Consider the following 25,563-nt stretch of genomic DNA (forward strand, 5'->3'; position numbering starts at 1 on the left):
TGATATTAAGGTACATTCATTCATCCAGACCGTCACTGTTTATGGACCGTGGATTCAATTTTCTCCCTGCAAGCCTCTCTCTGCAAATTGTGCTGTCTCAAAAAAGAAAAAAAAATCGAGTAGAATCGTTTCTTTATATATCATACATACTATAACCTCATTATACAACTGCGATACTTTTAGCCAGTGGACCACACCTCAACTCATCCGGAGAGTTAGCAATTTTCCTCCATATCAAATATGAATTCATCTGCATTACCCCTTTCCCTTTATCCCCCTTTCTTCCACCGATATTATAGCTTGAATTCTTTTAAACATAATTTCTGCGAATGTATGGAATGTAAAGATAGAGTTGAATGACCTGAAAATCCCCACGTGTTTAACCTTTCAAACTAATTGACTATTAGTTCTTTTAGGCAACTGATGATAGCGGAGATCGTGTGATAGCCCAGCTCTTTCTTTCCTCTCTCTCCTTTAACACAGCCCACACACAATGCATTTATTGTATGAAATCATTGGTACTAGGCAATAAATATAAATGACATCTTTTGCCATAGCAGTATCTCGTGTGTATTTTAATTCTCGTCTCTTTAAAGGAGACCTCCGGATGATTTTCAGACTTTTACATTTGAACAACTGTAAATTAGTTACACTGAGTAGGCCTACAGATATTCAGAATTTATAGTGACTGGGATGAGGAATAAGAATGATTTAATAATTCATAACAAATCGCAATGAACAAGGATGATGACATGGCAGCCTCACCATAAGAATGCATGAGTTGGGGCTCAAAGAAGCAGAACAAAAGAAGAAGGCATGCATAGATTCTACGCAGGTCAACTTGTTAGCAAGCTGTATTGTAATGGAATTACACTGCTACATTTCTGAAATATGTGATCCTCCTATGTCATCAACAATGTTCAGCGTGCTCAGTAATTTGTTTAATGTTTTTCAAAGTATTGTTTCTCTGCTCAAAGACCACAATAAATTCCACAAATCTATACATGGAGCTGTCAATTTATGTACTGCATGATGTGAAATTATGAAAATCGTGTCGAATGCCCCTTTAACGTCAGTGCACACGCTGTACCATCGTTGATGGATTGCGAATACATAAATTATTAAATGAATAAATAAGAACATCTTTGTAGAGCTTTTGCCGCACAATGTCGGTATAAATAATTTTTCCCTCTTGTCAAATCGATAAACGAGCGCTCCAAATATCAAATAATTTTCTCTTCCATTTGTACTGCCGACTTCATTCTTTTCCGCTTTCCGTTGATAACGTGCACGCAATTACTCAGATTGTATCCGATATGGCAGGCTTGTATTTGGTTAATCCATTAAGAGAAGATGTCTATTGCGGTTTATCTAGAGTGACACGTATGATGCATAGCCTGGATGTCTCTACAAAGAAACAGGAGGTGGGATGAAGAGACGCAAGAGGAAGAGAGAAAGGAAGAGAGAGAAAAAAAAACACACAGAAAGAGTGGTAGAGATTAGAAGGGCAGAGAGGGAGGGAGGAAGGGCAAGAGGAACAAATGTGGTGATCAAGTGAATTTGCTCGCAGGTATACCTATTTTTAGCGTGCATGTTTGTAGTTCAATCTGCGTATGCGTGTTTGCGCATTTCGTACAATAGTAAAATTTGAGGTCATATTAAACGCATTATATGTAAAACTGATGTTTTAAAAGTGCATGATGACGATAAAGAGACATGCTCAGGAGATATCAAAATGGTAAGATGGCTGTGCTCGGTTTCGATCTTATTCAAAATTTAAAGGAAAAAAATGAATTTGTTGAGTGCAGTGAAAGAAACTGTCAAACTGAGGAAGCAGTGCAGTGAAGGGTCTTGCAACAAAATGATGACAGGTTAGAATTCTATATCCCTGTGCATTTGTCCTTTAATAGACAAGAAGTCTTACATCCACCTTGTCCCATAATGGCACTTTTATATTTCATAGTCCCATGCATGTGCAACTGGCGACGCTGGGTTTAATAATAATTGGCAAGGCCCTTTAGAAAAGCATGCAGTGGTTACCGTGAGGAGGCTTATATCCTAAACGAGTAGGGCCATTCCATTCCATTTCCTCAGCGGAAATTTGGGTGGAAATCGGATATGTTATTAAAAATTAGAGATTCAGAATGCGCCTAAAAGCACTTTACGTTTCGCTGAGTGGGCCCTACGACTTCAAGTCGTCTGGGTTACTTTACTGTGGCGTCGTTTGCAATATGCTCTTCATTCACTTAGTGTGCTTGTCTGTATTATGTCTGGTTTGTTGTCTGTTTTTTTTTTCATTGACTCCGAGGAAGGTAAATCAACAAAGCTATTTAATGTGCATCTTCGAACACGGGTACTGATTTCGTTTTCCAGTATGATAGGATAAGTTAGGATGAACTAAAATGAATAAAATCGTTGTTTTGTCCATTTTGGCTCGGTTCCATAATGACATTTGCTCCTGCGACAATTGCTCCCATGAAATATCTGCACGCTATCACAGCCAAACATAAATTCTACCCACAACTATAACCCTAAACCTTAACCCTAATCCACATCAAACTAAAACCCAAAACCCTATCACAATCCTATAAATCTAACCCTAAATCATTGGAGAAAATAAGACCGAAGCAACTCAGTGTCGTAGGAGCAAATGTCGTGTCACCCTTTGCTGACTACACAGCGCATTTCATGCAAGGTTCGTTTCTAGTCCCCACAAGACGACATAAGTCTGTGTCGTTCAAAAAGCATTACTTCTTAGATCTTCATGTTTGATAAAGCTCAAACTTTCGTTGATTTGTTGCTTTGCATTCCTTGAAGGCCCGACAGGGGTGTTTTCCCCCTTGAGGTGAATTCCTCCTGAGATAAGAATTGTCGAAAAATTACATGTTTCCTTAGAAAAAAAAAAGAAGATCTAGAAAGATCTAATATCACAAAACAGGCGAACAAAAGACACATGTCTGTACGGTCAGTATTATGGCAAACATGACTGTAGGTAGTGTAAGTCACGTGCTGTGAAAAAAAAGCGCTTTGTAATCAACTCTCAAATGCCTTCCTTTTCAAGCGTTTAACGGTGTTATCCGTCATTTGTAAATTGGATGGAGATTGCGTTTTCCCTCCTCCGCTGCATGGTGATCGATCGTCTGCCTATTGTGTCCTTTAGTGACTGGAGTGTCACTGGTGTAGGAGGAATAGGTTGTAGGGGAAGATGTGGATGTGGAGGGTATTAATAGGTCAAAAAAGTATCTCAAATGTTTTGCCGCAATAAGGAGTAATGATTATTACATATACATCACACCATATTGCATTAATCGCAGTACATAGTAAACCTTTCGACATCTTTACCATGCATGATGTAGCCCTTCATCTTAACAAAGCTTCTCATATCACGAGTTTGTAACTTACTGTTAATATAGCCAGTAATTATTACCTACTCGCAGTTTACAAGTTACGAAGACATTGTGCAAGACGCCCTTTTTTCACGATTTTTGTACCCTCAATGAAAGTTGTTCCAATATATCTATGCTTAAACAGTCAAAACAAAATTACTCGCCCGAGGTAAGGACTTGGAATAGAAAAAAAAAGAATATCACGTGACTTTCTCTTCATCAGAGGCAGAGTATCCTGAGGGGCGGGGAATTAAATTGCAGACTCTGATGACCTATGGATAGATCTTAATTACGAGACTTCGGGGGGAAGGTACGAACTAGCGATTACAAGAAATTGATATTGTATAAGTTAAGAGAAAAAAAAAGAGGACAAAAACCCAAAGGCGTTTACACGCTCATCATTGTGTAAGGGAGCGAAACTGACGTGACATTATACACTGCCACGTCACTGATGAATGCCATGTGATAATGGGGGTGGGGTCGGGGCTGCTTCTCTTCTCATTCAGTGACGTATAGATAGAGGAAGCTGAAACTACAGCCAGTGCTTCTGACGTGATGCACAGATGTAATGGAAAGTAGATCCAAGGATTTTTGCAATTTGGCTTCGAGCGTATATTGAGAAAAAAACAAAACAAAAATGCACTTTCAACTTGATTACAACGACGAAATGGGGATGGGGACAATATAGGAGAAAGGGAAAGAGGAGAAAAACTGGCCTAATTATGGATGGATGATATATCAAGGCCTGTGACCCTGCGACATGAATGGATTGAGGAATAAATTGACAGATACATTGAAAGAAAGATTGAAAGATAGAAGAAAAGAGAGAAAGAAAGATATGAAGGTGATATTGTTGGTGAATAATTGTGGATATAGCCATTGAAAAGTAGGAATTTGCAAACAGACATTACTTGTTTACCTAATTGTTGGTTAAATGGACATATTACTTGTATACTGTCTTTGGTGTTAAGGCTTATCCTTTTTTTTCTGTGGTACTTCATTTGAATAATATCATATGCGCAAACTATAATATCCTTGTGGAGATGACATACTTCGGCCCCTATTTTGGTTCTGCGAACTTGTAAATTCCCTTGAAGATCATGCGTTATTTCCTAGTAATCCATTCTTCGCTCGCCTTCGCGCAGCAAGTCAACAATTCCTATATATAAAAAGAGTTGGTCGATGTAGTTTGCCCACGACATGTGGAAGGAGTGTTCGCTGTCGCATTTCGAATTTGATTATGGAAATAAACATTTACCGTGAACAGAATTATACATTGTGCGAAAAGGGAAGGGGAAGGAGGAGTGGGACTACACACCGTGTAATGATCAACCCTCCATGGATTGTATAGTCATTTTCAATGTAGCCATTGAATGGTGGGAAATTATTAGATTAGATCGCGTTTCGATCAATACTGATCGAGTTTCGGTGAGAGCCAGCTTGGGACAAGATTAGCGAGGTGGGAAGTCGTGCCTCTGCTCTTGATTGGCTGCCTGGGGTTTGAGACTAAAGCACTAGGTATTCTTGATTCTTAACCCGTGCTCACCCACTTCTGCAGCCGAGGAATATTGTTTCCAACCTGAGGGTTTTGCCCACTTAAAGGGGCCCTTCAAACTCGGTGTTCATGTTGAGACTTTAAAAAGAAAAAAAAAACTAAAATTAAACATAGCTTCACTTTGAAACTATCATCAGGGTATGATTAGTAGAGGGATGCGCACATCTGTGAAAGACAGTGTCGAGAGAGTTGAAGAGAAGTTTTACGTGACATAAAGCTAAAGCTGACTTTTATGTACTTTCAGCTGAAATTTTGCGTTTGGATATCTGTCTGTTTGTTCTTTCTGGTGATACTTTTCTTTCTCGTTGGATGTTACATCACATGCCTTTGTGGCAAGTAAGAGTGATTCTACATCTGAATGAGCAGCAACATCGTAGATTCCAATATTGAGTATTACGGTATACTGGAAGACGTTTAAACTTGTCCACCCCTAGAGCTGGTCCGATCTACACGAAGAAACTGCTTCACTATCTACTTTTGTATTTGTAACAGTGATGCATTCATCCTTGCGGTTTGTATACTGAGACAAAAGAGGGTTAGTCTTTCCTGTTTGAACAGAATAAAAAGAACATATCTAAGCAACAACAGATACCCCGAGTCCTCTTCCATCGCATGTTTGTTTTTGTGGGTTTTTTTGTTGGTATGATACAACATTCTAAAGCGCACCTCTTGCTACATACAGTACGTGCCGAACCCTTGTATTTTTATTTTTGCCTCCTGCATGTTGTTGGGTTTTTTTCTCTTCCTCGCCGGCCGGAGTCCTGTCGGGGTCGCGCGGAAGAGCCGCTAGGTACGCACCCTGCTATATCGATTTTCGACCGCTCCATTAAGACATCTGCTTGATGAAAGCAAAACAGCAAAAATAACGACAGGGGACTTACGTCTTTACTACGCACAGGGGCCCCATCTCGCCACCATCAAGGTCATTGCCTTACTGCCCGCAACATACATAACAGATATCCTGCATGGAAATTTTTATTCGTGGTGAAAGCGAAGATTTCCTGAGTTATGATGCATTCCTTGTTGTTTGTGTCATGTTAAAAAAAAGGTCTGGAAAGGAGGTTTCAAAAGAATGTGAAAATCCAAATCAGAAGCGACTTATTTGCATTCGAGTCGGGTATAAATTTCCCATGCAGTACAAAATTCGATCGTATATACATATATAATTATATATATATATAACCCATAACATTTTGATCACGGAACATGTAAATTGTCAATAAATATGCATTCTCTTCTATGCATGTATGACGAAGTTTGAGAAATATTACATTTTTCCCTGATATTCAAATTGGACAAAAAATTTGGACATATTATTGCCCAAATGTAATGACTTTTTTCAGTGCCAAGCTGTGACTAAAATTGCTATTCATTTTTTACTCAATTGTGCCTTATAGTGACTTACAGTTTTGTAATTCCAAAACAATGCAGAGCACAATATAGAACTGAAGGAAGCAAAGATCAGCAGCAGAAAACGAACGAAATTATTTTCATGTTTTTCTGAAGTCGAATACTTTGTAAAGGACCCGCCAACGCAATAGGTTAAAGGGGAATTCCAGACGATTTTCATAATTTCAAATAATGTAGTAAATAAATCAACAGCTCCATGTCTAGATTTATGGATTTGTGTGTGTGTGTGTGTGTGTGTGTGTGTGTGTGTGTGTGTGTGTGTGTGTGTGATTCGTGAGCGTGAGCGGAAAAACCAAAACTCTGAAAAAACCCCAAATTTATGCACTGAACAACGATGCTGACATAGGAGGCTCACATATTTCAGGAATGTAGCAATGTTATTTCATTACAATACGGTTTGCTTAACAAGTCCACCTGTGTAGAATTTATGCCTGCTTTCTTCTTTTGTTCTGCTTCCGTGAGCCCCCACTTATGCATTCCTATGGTGGGGCTAGCATGTCATCACCCTTGTTCATTGTGATTTGTCATAAATAGTTTGAAAACATTATCATTCCCCATCCCAATCACTAAAATTCTGAAACTCTGCACACAGTATAACCAATGTATAGTTATTCAAATGTAAACGTCTGAAAATCATTAATGTGCTGTCAAATTTCAGTAAAATTATGTATAGCAAAGAATAAGTGGTACCGAAATTTGTGCGGTATTTTATTGCTACAGAAGATGATCTGCATGTTGGAAAAAAATCCATTAGCAGATTAAAATCCGCCTGGATATTGCTGATTCCCAATTTTCTCAATTTCTATAGCTTTTTTTATTGTAACAATGACTGCCGAGAAAGGGTCAAAATTGCATGCAATGAATATCAGATGTATAATGATAAAGTATTCCTATCTAAGCAAGGATATGGTATTTTCTATATCAGTTTCAATTTCAATTTCAATTTCAATTTATTTTCATATTTCTCGAGAAAATGTCATACAAAATACATTGTTCAATACAAAAAGTATAATTTACAAATAGGTGAAACCATCACCTGAATATACAACTGTCTCTACATGAAAATAAACGTAACGGTCTGTTTACTGTAGTATTGGTGACTATAATCTTACAAAGTATGAGATATAATAATGATGGGGCCTACATGTAAAAGCAATTTACAGTCGTATAACAATATACTCATTCGGTCCTACAATAAAGTCAGGCACGTGTATTATATAGGTAACTCAATTATATATCGTCTATACAGATATCTGCGTTCCACATTTAAAATGTGGAACACAGATATCTGTATAGACGATATATAATTGAGGAAAATAAATGCCAAAACATAACAAACAAAAACACAAAAAATAAAGTTGCTAGATAAGACTCAGAGATGCCACACAAAATTAGAGTATGCAGTAGTGAAAGTATCAGCAATCAGTACATGAGTGAAAGGGCTGTGAAATACTACATGTGTATACATTTCACACAGACCCTCCATATGTATATACATATATATATATATATATATATTTATTTATTTATATATTTATATATGTATATATATATATATATATATATATGGGTGTAAGACGGTATTGTATAGTATTACGCCTATATAATGTCTCCATCACATGGAAGTTTAAAAGTTGGCACAACATTTCTTGCCTCTGTATATATATATATACATATATATATATATATATATATATATATATATATATATATATGGAAAGAGTGAGTGAGAGAGAGAGAGAGACAGAGACAGAGACAGAAAGGGAGATGAGGGAGTGAAGATAAGCATGGTATAAGGGAGGCTGTAACATAATCATGACAGAATGATGCATAAGGTTGTCCTCCACTGGTATACAGATGACAGCTGGGAAAACGAATCCAATCAAATGTATCGTATATACGAGAAGCACCAATAATGAACAACGTGTATATATTTAGCGGCACACTATTACATTATGATATGATAGTAGAATAGGCACTCCAACACACGACCTCCTGATTACCAGACAGGCGTCATACATTATATCCCCTGGAATACCAACCTTCCGTCAAAATCTGTCCGTCCGATAGCCAGTAATGGTTCTCATCCCTAATAGCAGTGGGTACTGCATATGTTTATTCATGCAATAATAATTTATTGCGTATACGTTGGAGTCCCCAGCACCCGAATATATGCCAATGTTATTGTCAGATACTGAAAAAAATATCGTTATTTTTCTCTATACGTCTATGACAGGTCCATGTGGCAATCACAATTGTTATTACGTTGATTCCTATTGTCGTTGTCTACGAAATGTCCTTTGAGTTCTTCATGACATCATCGTAATACATAAATATGATTTTTATCAACATTCTTACGGCTAATAAAAAAAAAAACAGAATCGCGATTTTACAAGCTCCCATCCTTTTTCGACCCTGAGAAGGTAAACCTTGCAAACAAGGTCGGGAGCCTCTCTGAAAGCACAATGGACTAACCTTGTTTCTGGGCAGACGTTTTGTAGCCTGCCGACATTGAACGCTACTCTTCAATACAGCATTAGTGAATTCAGATTGAACACACTTGAATCCCGTACATCGTATACTAGTATTCATCCTTGCAACTTCTTTTTTTGTTCCCCCATTATATTTGGCTTGCCTACATGTGATTTCATTGTCATAGAGGTAGACAATTTATTATGTGCATAAATGTTTTACCATGGATTAATTATGTAAGAATGCTCCCATCTCAATTTGATCAGCATTTTCTTTAAATGATATACACCTTGTAATGACAAAGCGACCTTCGTGGAGGGAAGAAAAAAAGAAAGATCCCCACAAAAATCATAGCAGTAACGCGAAGCAAATGAAGCACGCCGTGGGAGAGAGAGAGAGAGAGAGAGGGAGGGAGAAGTGGGATCCAGAGAGAAACATCGCCTAATTTGATTACATTACTTATCAAAATTGGTTTATGAAAATGCCCATCATGCCATACAAACTAATGGGAAGCGAGCAAAATTGCGAAATGGCGATGAACCGACTCAAGTGTAGGTCGGCGGCGCTCTAGGTATAGATTGCTTGACGCAACGTGATCAACATGCTCTCAACACGGAATCCCTCAGCTCGCTCTTACACTTCTATCCTTAAAGGAACAATGCAATGCAGATGTAAATCATAATACCTTGATCAACACTTATGTGACCAAAAATTAAATACTCATGTGCCATATATCTTATAATATGATTTTTGACTATTTTTCTTAACATTACTTGGATACGCCACAAAAAAAAAATCTTCAAAACTAAGATTTTGACATCACCTGTCAATCTCTGGTAAAGTACTACTATGACCAACAAAAGGCATTGGAATACACCTTCCCCTAGACTTACCGTACATGTTTCCCTGCAATGTTTTTTGTTAATAATTATTAGTAGCATGGAAACATCCAAGTTATTCTCAGTCTAGGGAAAGGTGCATTCCGATTTCTTTTGTTGATCATTTTAGTACTTTATCAATTCAATTCAACGCAATTCAATTTTTTATTAAATTTTTCGACAAGAAAATATCGACATCACTTTTTTGGTAACAGAAAATAAGGTGCGTTAAACAATGTAGGATGAAAAGAATGTACAGTGATTGTAGCACCTTGCGATAATTATACATTATCATAAAACTCAAGTGATTGGAAGTAAGTAAACGATATGCAAAATTCGAAAAATGGAGGGGCCCACTAATAAGACAAAGCTTGTATGATGTGGGGCCCTAAGAAGAAAAACATCAGTTGAAAGCAAGGAAAAAGTCTGGAAGCCCACTAGAAAGACAGATCAACAAAAACAGACACATATATATACGAATAAACATAAAACGGGACCGAAATGAGAGTAACAATACAACGGAAAGTTGAGTATGAGACGAGACAAAACAGGATTGACAGCTGATGTTATTGACAGAATCTTGATTTTGAAGTTTGATTGTTTTTTCTGTGGGTGTATCAGAGTAATCTGAAGAAAATAGTAGAAAAATTATTCTAAATATATGGCATTTATCTAGATTCATTTGGCCACATATGTGATGTTAACGGTATCATGAATCAATATTAGTCAACGTGTATTTGCATTGCGGGGTTCCTTTTAAGAAGTAACTCCACTGCACTTTGATGAACAGTGGCAATCAAAGCAACAGAGCAGTTTAGATTTAACCGAAGTCGAACGAATACAAATGAGTTATTTTATTTCAAAGCTTCACATGGTTTCGAAAGATTTTGATACACAGTATACACAGTAATATACGCAAATTCGATGAAGTATGGAGGATGCGGCCATGCTGGATTGCCACCGGTTCAAGCACAAATCGTCATTAATTCTATCGTACTTTTGTCTTTATTGTACTATACATTTGAATATACTTTGTGACTAAATGTTTTACTTGCCTTGTTTGATTGATTTCACATATTTATCAAAGCCGAGTTTAACTTTAAGTCAGATTTTTCTTTTGAAAGAGATAGTTTTGTCCGTTAAAGATTTTTAGACAGCATCGCCTAATCTTCTCTTCTAATGGTAGCCCAGATTTATGCCCCTTTTTCACCTATCGCATCGAGTCATCTCGAGAGAGCTTTGCTTTGTAGATTCATAATATTTCTGGAAATGTTTAACCTCGGTTGTCCGGCATGCATTGTGAATTTTCATGCTGTTATTTGTGGATTGTTAGTAAGTACGTGCCGCATTTAGAATGGAAGATGTTGGAGGTCAGGGACAAGCCTAGCTGTCCAGTAATCAATATCGTATTCTGGTACAGCGTAAACACACTCTCTCTCCCATTGGTTATCATGTCATTAGACTCTACACAAACTCACACACACACACATACACACGCGCGCGCGCACACACACACACACACACACACACGCACACACACGACAGTTACACACAAAGCTCTATATACGCACTCTCACGAAACGCACACACACAAATACACCACACATACACACACAGACAGACAGTCACTCAGACACACACACACACTCACACAGTAACCATGCTCACACACATCTGTACATACAGTGAAATTTGGACATTCATGCAAAACGCATCCAAATGTCCATTCCGTACGTCCTGCTAGTATTTTGTCGTCAGAACCGACTGCTACTCAGTATATGCCTTGCCAGGAATACTTTCCAAACCCTGAAGCCTTTAAAGGTCTGGTCACGTGAGCTGTGTATGATAATGAATTAATTCCTCATAACGATGGATAAGAAACAAGTCATTACGATTCTCCAGGGATGAAGAAGCAATCACCCGCAGTGAAATGTGGCTATTATCTGGATCCAAATTGATTGCCACTTGACACATGCTGATTTGTGATGGAAAGAAGAAATAATCATGAGGCTATCTTTACCATGGAAGTAAGATTTAGGGATAAAATGTCTCCACAGAGACTTTGTCATTTTGTACCTGAACAAAACAAAACAAAACAAAACAAAATCATATCAAATGTGTAGGTATATAGAGCTGTTGCTGTTTTCGAAATCCTCAACATTTTACACGTGGTGCTACTTGAAAATCCATAAAACTACGTACGTATAAAGAGTCATATCGACCTGAAAAGTTGTTTTATAATATGTCAAATTGCCTTCGGAAGAATGATGAGCAAACAACCTATAGAGACGTTATAGTATAATCAATATCAATAATGATCATGACAAATTTTAAAAGCAGCAGATAACAAATTGTTACATGACCATGTGTCCTGGTGCCTCGAGGGGGATAATAAAAAGAGGAAGAGAAAAAAAAAAGAAGAGAAAGGGGAATGGGGAGAATATTGATCCGAAATGTCCGATAGCATTCAGTGTGTTTGGACATCTGCGTGTCTTCACAGTCAATCGAGACACGTTCTGGCTACCGGGTGGCTTTATTAGGTGCATGTACCCGCCTGTCACGTGGGGCCCCAGAAGTGGTTCGGGCAGCTGCCCCAGCGCTATACATGGCTATTGGATGAGCGCAAGAGATTCGATACGCTTACGTACACACGTACTTTTTCTTTGGTAATAATGGAAGATGATCTTAAGTATAGTAATACGCAAAAACCCTTATCTGTGTTTGTATGTGTCATTAGATTCTATGATATTGGCGATGTCGTCAATAAGTGTCATAAAAAGGTGTCTTAAAGATCTCCCTTTTCCATATCGTCTAAAATAAAGTGCTTTACCAAATTACGATGTGTACTAAGTGATGTTTCGCCACTTCTTCTTTGCCCATGAAACATGAATTGGTATTGCTACACTTATATCTAGATTCAGTCGCTAATGGCTAGACTTACCTCTGTCACTTTACCTCTGACATTTTTACCTCTGACATTTTTGCCTCTGACATTTACCTCTGACAGTTTTAGCTTTGACATTATTACCCCTGACATTTTATCACCTCTGACGCTTTTACCTTTGACATTTTAGTACTTCTGACAGCTTTGCCTCTAACATTCTTACCTGTGTTATTTTTTACCTAGCACCGCCCCAATGACAGTTCTACAATATTTCTTGGGATTGCAGTGACTACTATCCCATTAAAGGAAACTGGACAAGACTGCAATCATGAAGAATTCCGTCGGATATAAACAAGACAGTGATTTCTTACATTGAAACATGCTGGTTTCATACGTAGAATACGTATCTAGGGTTAATTCCACAGATACTGTCACTGTTATTCTCCCGTCCTATTTATTGACACAGCTACCTCTTGAACGCTCGGCGTGCGGACTCCCCGTCAAAACGCTGGATGGATACCCGGATGTGTAGGAGCTTCGTTCCTTTACTCGTGCACCAAAGGAGGTAAGATCTCGATGGGCGCCACTAAGGGGTGAAAAGAGAATACGTTCAATGAAAGCAGTAAAGGCAATGTGAACAAAATGTGATTAGGTTCTAAGGTCCTTGGGCATTCTTCGTTAAGAGAAATCCTCTTGTTTCCCGTATACCTCCCGTTTATGTATATATTCATATACATATTGACATCACATACAATGTGAATGTATTTAGAAACGTCCACACACAGAATATATAGGGTGATGCTGTAAAGGTATTCTTAAGGGTATGTTTGTGTCGAAGGAAATTCTTATTTAAAAGTTCAAGCGATTCGTTTGCAATATGAACCACTAATATCACGGTTGAACCTTTGTCGCAAAGCTCCTAGCTATCTTTACGCCAGCTCAGTTTTCTCAGAAATGGTATTTGTGTTAATATCGTCCCCTTCATACAAAGGAAAAAGAAAATCCCTGAAAACCTAGCAGAAATGCATTATAAATCCTCATGTATCGCATTATTATACGTGTGTAATATGGGGGCTATTTTGTATAGTCTCAAATGGTCATTTCTATGCGTATAAACGTTGCGCATTTTTACGGGACTGACTTTTTGTGTTGTTAATGGACTCCAGAAGAACGTCCCATAATCCCTAAAGTGTCTGACAGGATGCTCCGGTCATCCCTTATTCTGGAGCAAGACAGACTTCTACGACTGTAAACCCTGGTTTATGATTCCTCATCACGTCCTATCTCAAGGCGAAGTGCCGTATTCATGAGTTCCATGTGAGTGATAGTTCGCCTGATGTTGTGTGACAACTGCTGTCAAGTCGATGCGTTCCATTACTGATTGATAGATGATAAAAAAGGGAGCGCTCAGTATTACCTTGGGCGGCGGAATGACGTGTAATATTTCAAACAGCATGTCGAGTACAAATTGAGATTCTCTGCATCCAAGAAAGATGCAACAGAACAAGCACTTGGATTGGAACCATGGACATACGCAGGAATGTTTTTACTTGGGGGTGGGAGGAGCAAGAGTATGTTCAATAGGGGGGGGGGGGCAAAAAAGCGAGGGAGCGCAGCGACCGAGCGGTGGAGGGTGTGGAAGGGGAGTACCTGTCCCGTATGAGGAAGCTTTGTAGAACAAAAATTCAACGATTTGGCGCACACTTTTGGTAGAATATTTAAAACAATTTCAATCCGAAAGTATGGAAAATAATTATTGAATGGCAATATCAAATGGATAAATCTTACGTCAAATACTACGTCAATGGAGGTGGATATAGCGATCAAATAATGATGATGATAATAACAATAATAATAATGATAATATAAATCTATATTCTGTAGAGGGAAATGAGAAAAATGCTGATGATAACGAGAAGTTAATGGAGTGGTGACAAATATTATAACGATACTTACATTCCCACACTAGAATAACCAGAAACGTAATCCACAAACACAAGAAACAAGCAAAGAAAAATAAACAAACCAATTTCTTTAATCGTTACGTCATTTTCTTATTTACTGATCTCATTACTTCAAAATCTGGTATCCGATCAGTTTAAAGAAAAACAGAGTTTTGAAAATTTCTAGGGGGAAGGGACAGCCCCCCTCCACTGCTGTGTACGACCATGCTTGGAACAAATTTATAGGAGAAGCATTATGTTAACACACACGCCACCGTCACATGGGCAGTCACTTAAGCAGTCAGTTACCCGAAGCAATTTTTACTTCAGTGACTATACATCGATTCGCGAGATATCCACCAATACATAAAAGAGTGCCGGTGGAATCCATTTAGCGCCCATAAGCTGTTCATACCTTGTCTAAGTTTCCATCAAACACACCTGTCGAAGTTTATTCGTGTGCCTAATACGTTAAGCTTCGCATCTTTTACAAAGTCTTACACTTTGTCTCTTGATCACAGAGGTGCTTTTGTGTTGCCTTAATCAAGAAAGAAAAAGAAAAACACACGATGTACTCAATTTACTATCGGCACACACGTTGGGGGGGGGGGGTTTCTTTAGCGTTGCAAAGCGCAGTTCATGTATATACACTGTTAACTATGAGACAAGTGTGTCCTCGAGATAAGAGAAGCAATCCTGAAAATGTTATTCTTTCCATTAGTGCATCCTGGAACTTCGAAATCTCCGTAGACTCATTACCAACAAAAAGCAAAACAATAAAGCAAAACAAAACAACGAGTACGGTAAGATCGGACGATGCACTGCACTAAATGGCATAGCCATCCGAGAAGCACTTTGCGTAATTACCTACAGTCATTAAAATAAACAGCGCAACGTGTATCAAGCTTTATCTCGCTTCACTATAATGCATTCAGTCGACACGTAGTTATTGCTATACATTTCCATTGGAATGCGTCTCCTTTCTATTCTTGGCGTTGTTGTTGTTTTTTCAGTCTGTATCTATCTTAGTCTTTATCTTCATTCTGTTGACAGCTGACTTTGGTTTTTGCTCTTTTCTTCTTCAGTCTAACATTTCTCATTTAAGACATGCACAACCAGTGATTCTGAAAGACTTTCTTTTTCAAGCCAATACTACAACAGATCCATTTAATAACAAATTCCCTTATAATGCATGTAAAATAAAAAATATATATGATTTTAGTAGAGCATACTTGATATATAATTTTGCATATATTTGCAAATTATTTACCACCTCTACTCACCACTTTTCTTCCTCTCCTTCTTCGTCGTCTGTAGTGTGTCTTCTTCTCCGAAGTCTATGGTCTCTCTGTTTTGTTACCTTAGGGCTGCAAATATATATTATTAAAGATAAGATTATATAAATGTATGTATATATTTCCGTTGGGTAAATATCCGTCGGGAATATTATAGTTTTGTGAAGGATTGATAAAAAGTGCTTGATGTCGTAAAGCACAGCATTTTAGTATAAGATTATATATACATATATATATATATATATACATATCATATACATATATATATCATATACATATATATAGTATGTATATATATGTATACATATATGTGTTTGTATATATATATATACATATATATTATATACATATATATATATCTACATATATATGTTTACATGTATATATGAAGGGTTTGTTTGCAAAAACCGATAAGTCCATTTTTGAAGATTTTGAAGTACGATCTCTGTCATAAAGTACAAAATAATACCTTTTAAATGATATATTGGTCGTTACAAAGGTACATTTTTGAAGTTATGGTCAAAAGAAGCAAAAATTTTCTTATTATTCTCTTTGGAATGTCGTTTATCATTGATATTCCTATCACTTTCCATCTTCTCCTTCGTCTGCTATCCAATCTCATTAGTATCATGGTAGTCTTTTCACACAATGCCATGTTCTTCTCTTCTCAGTCTTTCTTTTTCAACGCAGTCTATAGTCTCGCTGTTTTTTGCGCCGCTTCTTGCTCCCTTAGGGCTGCAAAAATTGGGTGATTGTTCATTATTCCGAAGGTTCCTAATCCGAAAATGAAATAAGGTTCGTCAAACCGAAATTGTAAAGACGGTGCCTATCAATGAACCTTCGGAATTACAAACCTTATTTCGTTTTTAGATGAACGAACCGTATGAATAAAGAACCTTGTCATAGTCGGATTAACGAACCTTCGGAATATTGAAACTTCGAAATAACGCACCTTCGGAATAATGAACCTTGGGAATACCGAACTCTTTTACATCTTCGGATTAACGAACCTTCGGAACAAAGACCTGTAACCGATAATCCTAGTAGAGTATTTTTTTTCTTGTATCTAATGTAGCATAGATGTAGACCCTGCATATCATTTTACTCTTTCACCTCTCCTTCTTCGTCTTCTATCTTTTCTTCCTATTCGTCTTCTATCCAGTCTCATTAGTATCATAGTAGTCTTTTTCTCACACCTTCATTTTCTTGTCTTCAACAGTCTTTCTTTTTCTACGCGGTCTAAGATCCTGCTGCGTTTGCGTCACTCTTTTGGTCCCGTAGGGCTGCTGAGATAGTCATTAATCTTGTTCATCCAAGGAGACGGCGCGCCAAACTCCGTCTTCGGTGTCATGTATCTGGCGAGGGGGCCTCAAATTTTATGATAAATGTCAGGTATATGGGGGGTTTTAGTCGCAGAGAGCTAGCCGGCTTCTGCCCCGGCAGGGCTGGAAGCGGTCGTATAAGATCGATGGCTCATCGTCAGCCGCAAGTAATGGATAGAGCAGGTAAGACAGAAGCGGGAGAGGGAGAGGGAGGGCGAGTTGCGGAAGATGGTAATTATGATGACTCTGAAGAATGCAATGATGAAGTTGTTGAGTCACTTGGGAAGGAGTGAGAGAAAAGAAGGGAAGGCAGCCGTGATCCTTTAATCAATGAATGATTTTTTGGCCCGTGGCGCCATGATCTGTCTCCGTAGGTTCGGGTGGTTTAGCTGCGCCGCAATTCAAATGGAGAGTTGACACGTACAGGCTCGAAAAGGTCAAAGGTCGGAGGGATTCTGAATAAATTCATTGCGTAATACTAAGTAGCATGCAGTCCATAGCGCTTAGTTTGTGTTTACTGTGCGGCTAAATTAACCCCGCCTATCAAATTCACCGGCATATTAAGGATTCAAGATTGTTCCTAATAGCATCTTGATTTTTGTTTGAAAACTAATCTCAATGACCCCGTTTATGAAGACAAGTGTTAACGTATATCAACTCAAAGCGTGTATACACACGCTCTCTCTCCCTCTCTCTCTCTCTCTCTCTCTCTCTCTGGCCTGCTTCTTTCTCTGCGCCACTCTCTCTTACTCTTTTGCTATTTTCCCCCTTGTAGATAATGTGATTCATTACATTCCATAATTTGTGAAAACTGATCAAGTTGCTGGTCCATCCGTAAGGGGGCTATCTTATCTTCCTTTCTTCATCATTTTCTTCATCTTCTTCTGTTTCCTCTTCTTCTTTAAGGTCTTTTTGCCATTTTTTTTTCTCGTGAGGGAGGGTTTATAATTAAAATGCTCCCTGCCGTAAAGCCATGTGCAGGCTAAATAGAGGTAAATGTAGACATTTTGCAGTTCAACTTAGATATCGCTTTGCAAACAGATCAGAAGGGAAAATACAAACCTGTGGATGCATGGATGTTTTGTCAATACAGTATGGAGAACGTTAATCACATTTCGCTCAATTTTTCAGTCTGACAAAAGTCTCATATTATTCTGGAAAAAAAAATCGATGGCCCCTCTGCGACATGTTAGACTTTGGTGCAGAGAAGACAAAAATAGCATGTTTCTCAGGAGAGTCATTAACTGTGTTTTTCGTCTCTCCGAAAGCTGTGATACGACGCCCACTCTAGCTTTCGTATGTCGAAGAGCTCATAATGACAAAATGATTGCCCATCTTTGGATAACACGTCGTGATAACACAGAGTGTCAGACTGAAAGGCCTCCCATGAGAGCGGTGATAAGATTCTTCCTTAATATCGCAGCTAGAGCAGCAACATACAGAGAGGAGAGAGAGAGAGAGGGAGGGGTAGAAACAAACATACCCGTACATCATCACACAATACAGACACGCACACACACACACACACACACACACACACACACACACACACACACATGCACACGTACACACATCCACACAACTCTCCAGGGCCTGCTGTACTTTTCCTCTCGATGATATATCAAGCGAAGGAAACATTGCTGTCCGTTAGATCTAGGGCGCCCCGCTTCGGTAGAAAGGGAAAACATTTCTTGGAGGATATTTTGTTCGGTCATCGCGACCTCCGTGTCGATTTCAATTTCCTGCGACACGCGGTGTTGTCATTTTAGATGTCTTCCTCTAGGTCAGTCGAACCCATTTGTCTTTGTCCAACTTCTCCTCATCACCTTGTTAGTGTGTACAAGTCACAATAAGTGTCGGAAATGGTCTTAAAAGCGAACTAAGAAAGGAAATTAAACTGCTAACAGAAAAAAAAATAATCGAATGAAGACAGCATGAGTATTATAGGCAAATTGAGAAAGAAAGATACTCAGATATCTGAACACACATAGAATGAAAGGTAGGCAAATGAAGAGAGAGATAGCCGAAGGGAGGTGAGAGGCGGGGGGGGGGGGGTGAAGAGAGATGGAGAGTGATTCTGACGGTGAACAAATGGATGTTCGATTATCTTCGTCAGCATTGCCATCAATGGGAGCGACATTGACTATCGGAAGAATGCGTGACTATGCAGTAAGCTACCGGATGCAAGTACGTGAGGAAATAAACGTCCAGGTATGCAGGAAAGGACCAATCAATATATGGTGAAATGATATTTGGGGAGTGGTAAAAAAAAATAGCAAAGATGATGACAAAAATAGTTAGTTTGTGCTGAAGGAGTGGACGTTTTGTCGTGCTCTATCGGTCAAGTGGCTTTAAGTAGGCTGGTTCGTGGTTTGAAAGTCTGTCTCATGAGATTGATATGCATAAGACTTCTTTTAGCATTTTTTCTTTCTCTTTGTATTGTATAATTCATTATGAGAGGTTCATTGAATTGTGTCGAGTTTTAAGAAGAAAAATAAAGAGCAGCAATACATTTTCATGAAAATGATTTACATTACTGCATGGCTTTGCAATATATTGTATAGTCAGTGGCTGCGGAGATAAAGGTTGAGGTCATGGTATATGCCGATAAGCACATACAGTCGCAGTCACTTTCTTCTAGCCCCATCGTCCTCCACCTGAATGAGATGTAAATTAGAAAGACAGATAGGAATAGAGATTAGATAGATAAATAGGTGGATAGATAGATAGACAGATATAGAGAGAATGTTTCGAGACAGTGAGATTTACAAGAGACTATGCTTTTCGTTTTTACAGCTGCCTTTGTCTAAACAACATGAAGTCAATGCAAAAGACATTGAAAGGTCGTAATGAGTGTCCTGAGGGTGCACTCAAGACCCGTTTCTCTAGATATTCCCGTCAAGTGGAACGACTTGCAGCTAGCGAGAGAAGAGGGAGTAAAGAGATATATTTAGAATATATACCGACGCGTTGCATACTTAAAATGAATACACCTAATATACACGCATACACGAACACTTTATTGCTAATAGATACCGTGAATGGAATAGATCTTGTGTGAACGATGGAGGTATGAAAATGACAGAAGATTGGAAGAGGAGATGAGAGTAGCAACAGGTGAGAAAAGTGAGAGGTGCCGGGGGAGTTGATGACTTAGACTGACGAAATGTAAGTCCAAGTGCGCCAGCATTGCCGCGATTTGGGAAATGAACGAACTTTCCTAGATTTCGCTGCTATGATTAATTCCGGTAACCGATAGCGGGGCCTCAAAACGGGGATTTCTGCCCTTTCCCGGGACATTGTAACTGCCTTTTTCACTCGATAGCATCGCGGTTAAAGTTCCCACCAGACAGCGCCAGATAATATTCGGCGCATTGCTGCAGTTATTGTTTCGTCCCTCGATCTTATTTTTAAGTGTAATTTGCGTTGCGTATTGTGTGATGTGATGTTTGAAATGTTGAGCTAGCATGCAAGTAAAATGATCACATGTTAACTCCTGAATGCATACTTAGGTAAACGGACTGATGTAATCAACACAAAACGTATTTATATGCATATTAGTCATTGGACACTCTTTAACCCATCTAATGTGCGTACAAATTTTATTTCCTTGGGGAAATGAAGAGTTTAGGGCATGCCGGTCAGCGCTCGGTCGCAATCTGTCTCGGGGAACTCGGCTTGCTTCATTGCAGCTGACACCGCACCCTCGGCTCATTGAGATGCGAAGGATATTAAGGAAGAAGAACTGCACAGAGTGGGAAGTGGGACGGTTCGTGGTTTGAGGCGGGAGCCGAAGTGGAGGGGGGGGGGGGAGGGAGGGAGGCTGAAGGAGATGAGAAGGATGAGGAGAATAAGATGAACTCCTTCGAGAAGCGCTAGAGATCAGTAGAGATCATCTTGTCCTATTCTTCCAGGAGAACATTTATTACGAATGTCCCTACGAATCTTTTAATGGGATTGTTTATGGACCTTTTATGGTTTAATGTGCATGGGAATTTATGTCGAAGTTTATATCGTAAATAAGTATTATGGATTGTCATAAAGGATAGCGGCGGTTGATAATGACACCCACCCACTGCGGACCTGGGTAATATGGGAGAACAGATATGACTTTTGTACGGGATTATGCGATCGTGCATACATGGAGTGTACGTATACGGATTTATTTCGGTAATGTCATATTGTATTCGACATTGATGGAAAACTCCTCGTTTAGAATAAAAGAATGAAAAAGATTCAAAATAAGAACAAATTTATGGGGACAGATAAAAGCAAACCCCTACACTGCTTTCCAAAAGTATGAAAGGTGTATTCAGAGATCAGGGAAAAGAGAAACATATGAAAGAGAGATGGAGAAAGAGAGAAAGACAGAGGATGGGCGGAATATATAGAACAACAAAATGTGTCCTTGGCGAAATGTACGGTAGCCTACACTTCAGAAACAGAACAAAAACAAATGACTGTATAGAAAACGAGAAAGCTGTCATGTTAGAGTATGTCCATGCAGTGTACGTGAAGAAAGGAAAGCTTATTCAATCTGAAAAGCAGCAATACGATATTCAACTCAGAATACTGAAGGATATCTAATGAGCAGAGAAGCGCGGGCTGATATCATGCGAATAATGAAAACATTACAGTTATTCATATCAAGAGAGTTTCGCACAAACATCCAGGATTGTCTGGTGACATGGTGGAATGGGATAATGAAAAAATGGAGGGATGAAAGTTGAATGACAGCACGAGACTGACTTTATGAAAAGAATAAAAGAAAAGAGAAAATAATTAATTCCATTTTCCTTTTCCATACTCCTGCATTCTCATTGATTTGTGGTTATGGTTTTCAGAGAAGGAGGGAGAGAGAGAGAGAGAGAGAGAGGGAGAGAGAGAGGGGAGGGACTAAAAGCATGATTAATGCTTGTTTTCGTATCCATCTGGTATTCGGCATGCTATCACATGCAGTTCGTTGAACCTTGATTTTTAGCTGTATTGTGTAAACAACTTTGGCTCCTTGTACTCGTCAGTCGCCAGTTTTTATTTCTGTCCGATCGATATCATTGAACACAACGAGCACTATAAGAAGGAACCCCTTCACAAGTACACTATCAGGCAATGTAGCATTCTGATCTTTTTTCTTCTCTGTAATGTATTTCAGGATTATAATTTCTGTCTCCCTAGCGAAAGATTCTGTATGCATTTTTCGCTGGGCATGGGATACACACGAGTCTGTTATAGAATAGGATGCTGTAAGTTTTGAATGTCGTATGGGCGTGTACGTATGTGTGCCTATACTCGCCCTACCACATGGAGTAATGACAACAATACGGCACAAGGCATGGCTCTATTCAGGCAAATGCAAAGGGGTACAGAAACCAAATCTTGCGGGCGGAACAAAGTGTACCCCTACCATTGAGCTGGAGTAGGATATTAATACCATGCTCTTGATATCACTGTGAAGATTTATACGCACTTCCATCCCTGACGAAGGGGGAGACTCCCCAAAATTTGGATTTTGAATAAAAACCTATTGGCATTTAATGCATTCTTCTTTCGTGACATTACTACAACTATATAATCATATATGTATATATATATATATATATATATACATATATATATATACATATATATATATATATATATATATATATATATATATATATATACGTGTGTGTGTGTGTGTGTGGTGTGTAATGAATATCTGCATTTCCTATATCATTTCTGTGAGTACGTGAGAAGGCGTTGATAAACGACTTGACTCGACGGGATAGTCCGTGCGACATTTTGATTCAAACTCTTCAGACTAAAAAATGCGCCAAGTGACAAGACAGGCTCGGTAAGAATATATTGAAGTGATCTAACCTTCAGAAGAACGTATTGCTCGAGCCTTGGATAGAAACTAGGGCAGTGAGATCAGAATGACGAATCAGCCGTTGAATCCAAACTGAGGTATGAGGAACCGGCGATCGAGTAACCAGACTACGGTGATTCCGCAGCAGCGCGGGAAAGGAGGCATGCCCCGCCGAAACTAGAGACACTGTACACAACATCGACATAAATTCATAACAGATTTATTTGTTCAGCATCGGGAGTGATACCGACAACGACCCCGCTCTCCTTCCTACTGTCTTGGAGATTTGACACATGAGGAGGCGACATCCTCGATCTCAGGCATTATGCGAGTTGAGAGAAGAAGGAAGCGGGGTGAAAAAAATAAAGTTTACCTGTTCGAAAATGGGCTTAACCTCTTTCTGACAAACTTTAACCGCAGTCCGAAGCTCGGCAGCATCAATAAATCACGCCCAGCCCCCGCTGCCTTCAGCGCGGGACAACAAGCTCGACAGCAAATTAACACGCGTGATCACGAAGACGATCTCGTATGGCGCGCTGCCCATCGGCTCTGAAGTACTGGAGGCTAAAAGGGGGGAAGATACAAAAAGAAATACAAAGAGAACGAGAGAGAGAAAGAGAAGAGATATATGACACGAGAGGGAGAGAGCTGAGAGAAATGCAGTTTAATAAAAAACATTGCTCACAGAGGAAAACGAAAACAAATTTAAAGTCTGTGTACTATAGTGCCCCAAGGTATAGCAGTTTTCAATAATGTTATCTTTATAATGGCCGGGGATTTGTTTGTGACTAAAACGTCGCGGTTCAAAGCAAAAGGTCAACATAGTTGATTGCTCAAGAGCTGCATGTTGGAAAGATCAGCAAAGAATAACATTTCAAAATCGCGAAGAATAAGGTAGTTCTTAGCCTCTACTTCCCATGCTCTGCGCATTCGATAAATTGAACTAAACAGAAGATGTGCGAAATCAGTTGTGAATAATACATTATGATATAATAATAGTAATAATAATAATACATACATGCCTAATCAGCATAAGTCAGTCAAATTAAGATTATTGAGTCTTTATATCAGTAGCATACGATATTTGTAGTAATTTGTAGTAACTTGAAGAGAGCTGAGGCCATTTGAGGGGGAGGCAAGTCAGAAGCACGTGGACATGTTCATATCTACTAAAGATAAACATTGCGTTTAATGGAAGTGGAAGATGGACCTTCCTCTTTGACTCATTTTTGATACATTTTAAAATCATACAGATTAATATACGAATAACTTACCTTCTCTGGAAATCTTTTCCTTGGTGTACTATAAAATCACAATTTGAAAAATGAAGAAATAGCATAATCACTGTTGCATGTGAGTGCTGAATATTTTCTACGTAGCAGGGCAATAACAATGTACGGATATAGTAGTATAGTGTGATACATCAGGTAGTTTCGATTGGTATTAATGTCGATTATAGAGGGGCAAACGAGATATGCAGAGGTGCAGGACAGTATAATTACTTGAGCGAGGTAACCGCGTAATGCATGTTTGAGTGTTGCGTACAATGCACGCCTGTTTGGGCTAACAGTGTTTCATGACCCAATGACTCAAGGTGAGCCCGCGGGGCGCTCAAGTGAGGAGAGAGACTCTGGCCATGAACGTAGACAAGCAAGGCGTGATACTGCCTGACAACCAGGGCAGACACGATCTTTTTTTCATCCATATATTTCTCCCCTCCATCACTGGAAGAGCGAAAGAAAGAAGAAAAAACGAACAAAAAGAGACCTGATACTATCTTTGCCACACGTCGTTTGTGCCGTGAATCGTGAAATCGGCGAGTAAATCGAGAGAGGAGGGAGTGGGCGCCAGTCTCGCGCATCACACCTGTCAATCTTGCGGTTATGTTTGTGGCAAAAAAGAAAGAAAAGAAAATCTTCAAGCTGGCATTACTTCGTACGTTTACTCTGCAATTTTTTCCTCCTACAAAAGAATGAGCAACGGAACGGGGGCGTTTGCTGTTTTTTTCTTTCTCATATGGAAATGATATAAGATGTATGCCACAGAAAAGTGGGCAAACAATGACAAAATTGTGCTATGGCAGATTTTTTTTTAATCACTGCTGTCACCCTCTGTACAAATGTATTTGTGAAATCGTAACTGCTGATCTACCTTTTAATAGACATGTAGGGCAGAAGGTAAATAAAGAACCAGTAGGACTGAAATGTGTCATTAGGTCATACCGCTTTCGGGGCAACCACGCTACCACCATGCAGGCTATCCCTGGTTGCCGGCAGTGACATGATGAACATGGAACAAATACCCAGGCTCTGAACTTCCGACAGTGTTATGTTAAAAATTCCAAGGCGGCCAAGGCTTACTGAATGAGAGCAAGAGAATATCAATGCAGAGGGGTTAAAATGTGCTGTGACAGATTTTTTTTTTTTTTTAAATAAATCAAATCATAAAATTGTAGCAACGAACACTTGACCTGCTTGCCAGTTTTAAGGATTATTAAGCAGTTCGCTGATGCGATTACAACCAACCATTCAAATCATCACACACAACATAATTACTGACTGGTCGCAACA

General features: G+C 38.9%; 1 protein-coding gene across 2 annotated transcripts in view; it reads left to right on the forward strand.

Annotated features, from left to right (window-relative positions):
* The window catches only part of LOC139722544 (heparan sulfate glucosamine 3-O-sulfotransferase 1-like), a 48,225-nt gene that overhangs the window by 17,173 nt on the left and 5,489 nt on the right, over nucleotides 1–25,563 (forward strand). For both annotated transcript variants that reach the window (XM_071633833.1, XM_071633834.1), the window contains exon 2: nucleotides 13,052–13,150. In XM_071633833.1, coding sequence (XP_071489934.1) covers nucleotides 13,052–13,150 — 99 coding nt within the window. The remainder of the gene's footprint in view (nucleotides 1–13,051; nucleotides 13,151–25,563) is intronic.

This window comes from Diadema antillarum, unplaced genomic scaffold (genome assembly GCF_040938485.1).
Source record: "Diadema antillarum isolate AM-2024a unplaced genomic scaffold, OU_Dant_1.0 scf00000167, whole genome shotgun sequence".
Taxonomy (NCBI): Eukaryota; Metazoa; Echinodermata; class Echinoidea; order Diadematoida; family Diadematidae; genus Diadema; species Diadema antillarum.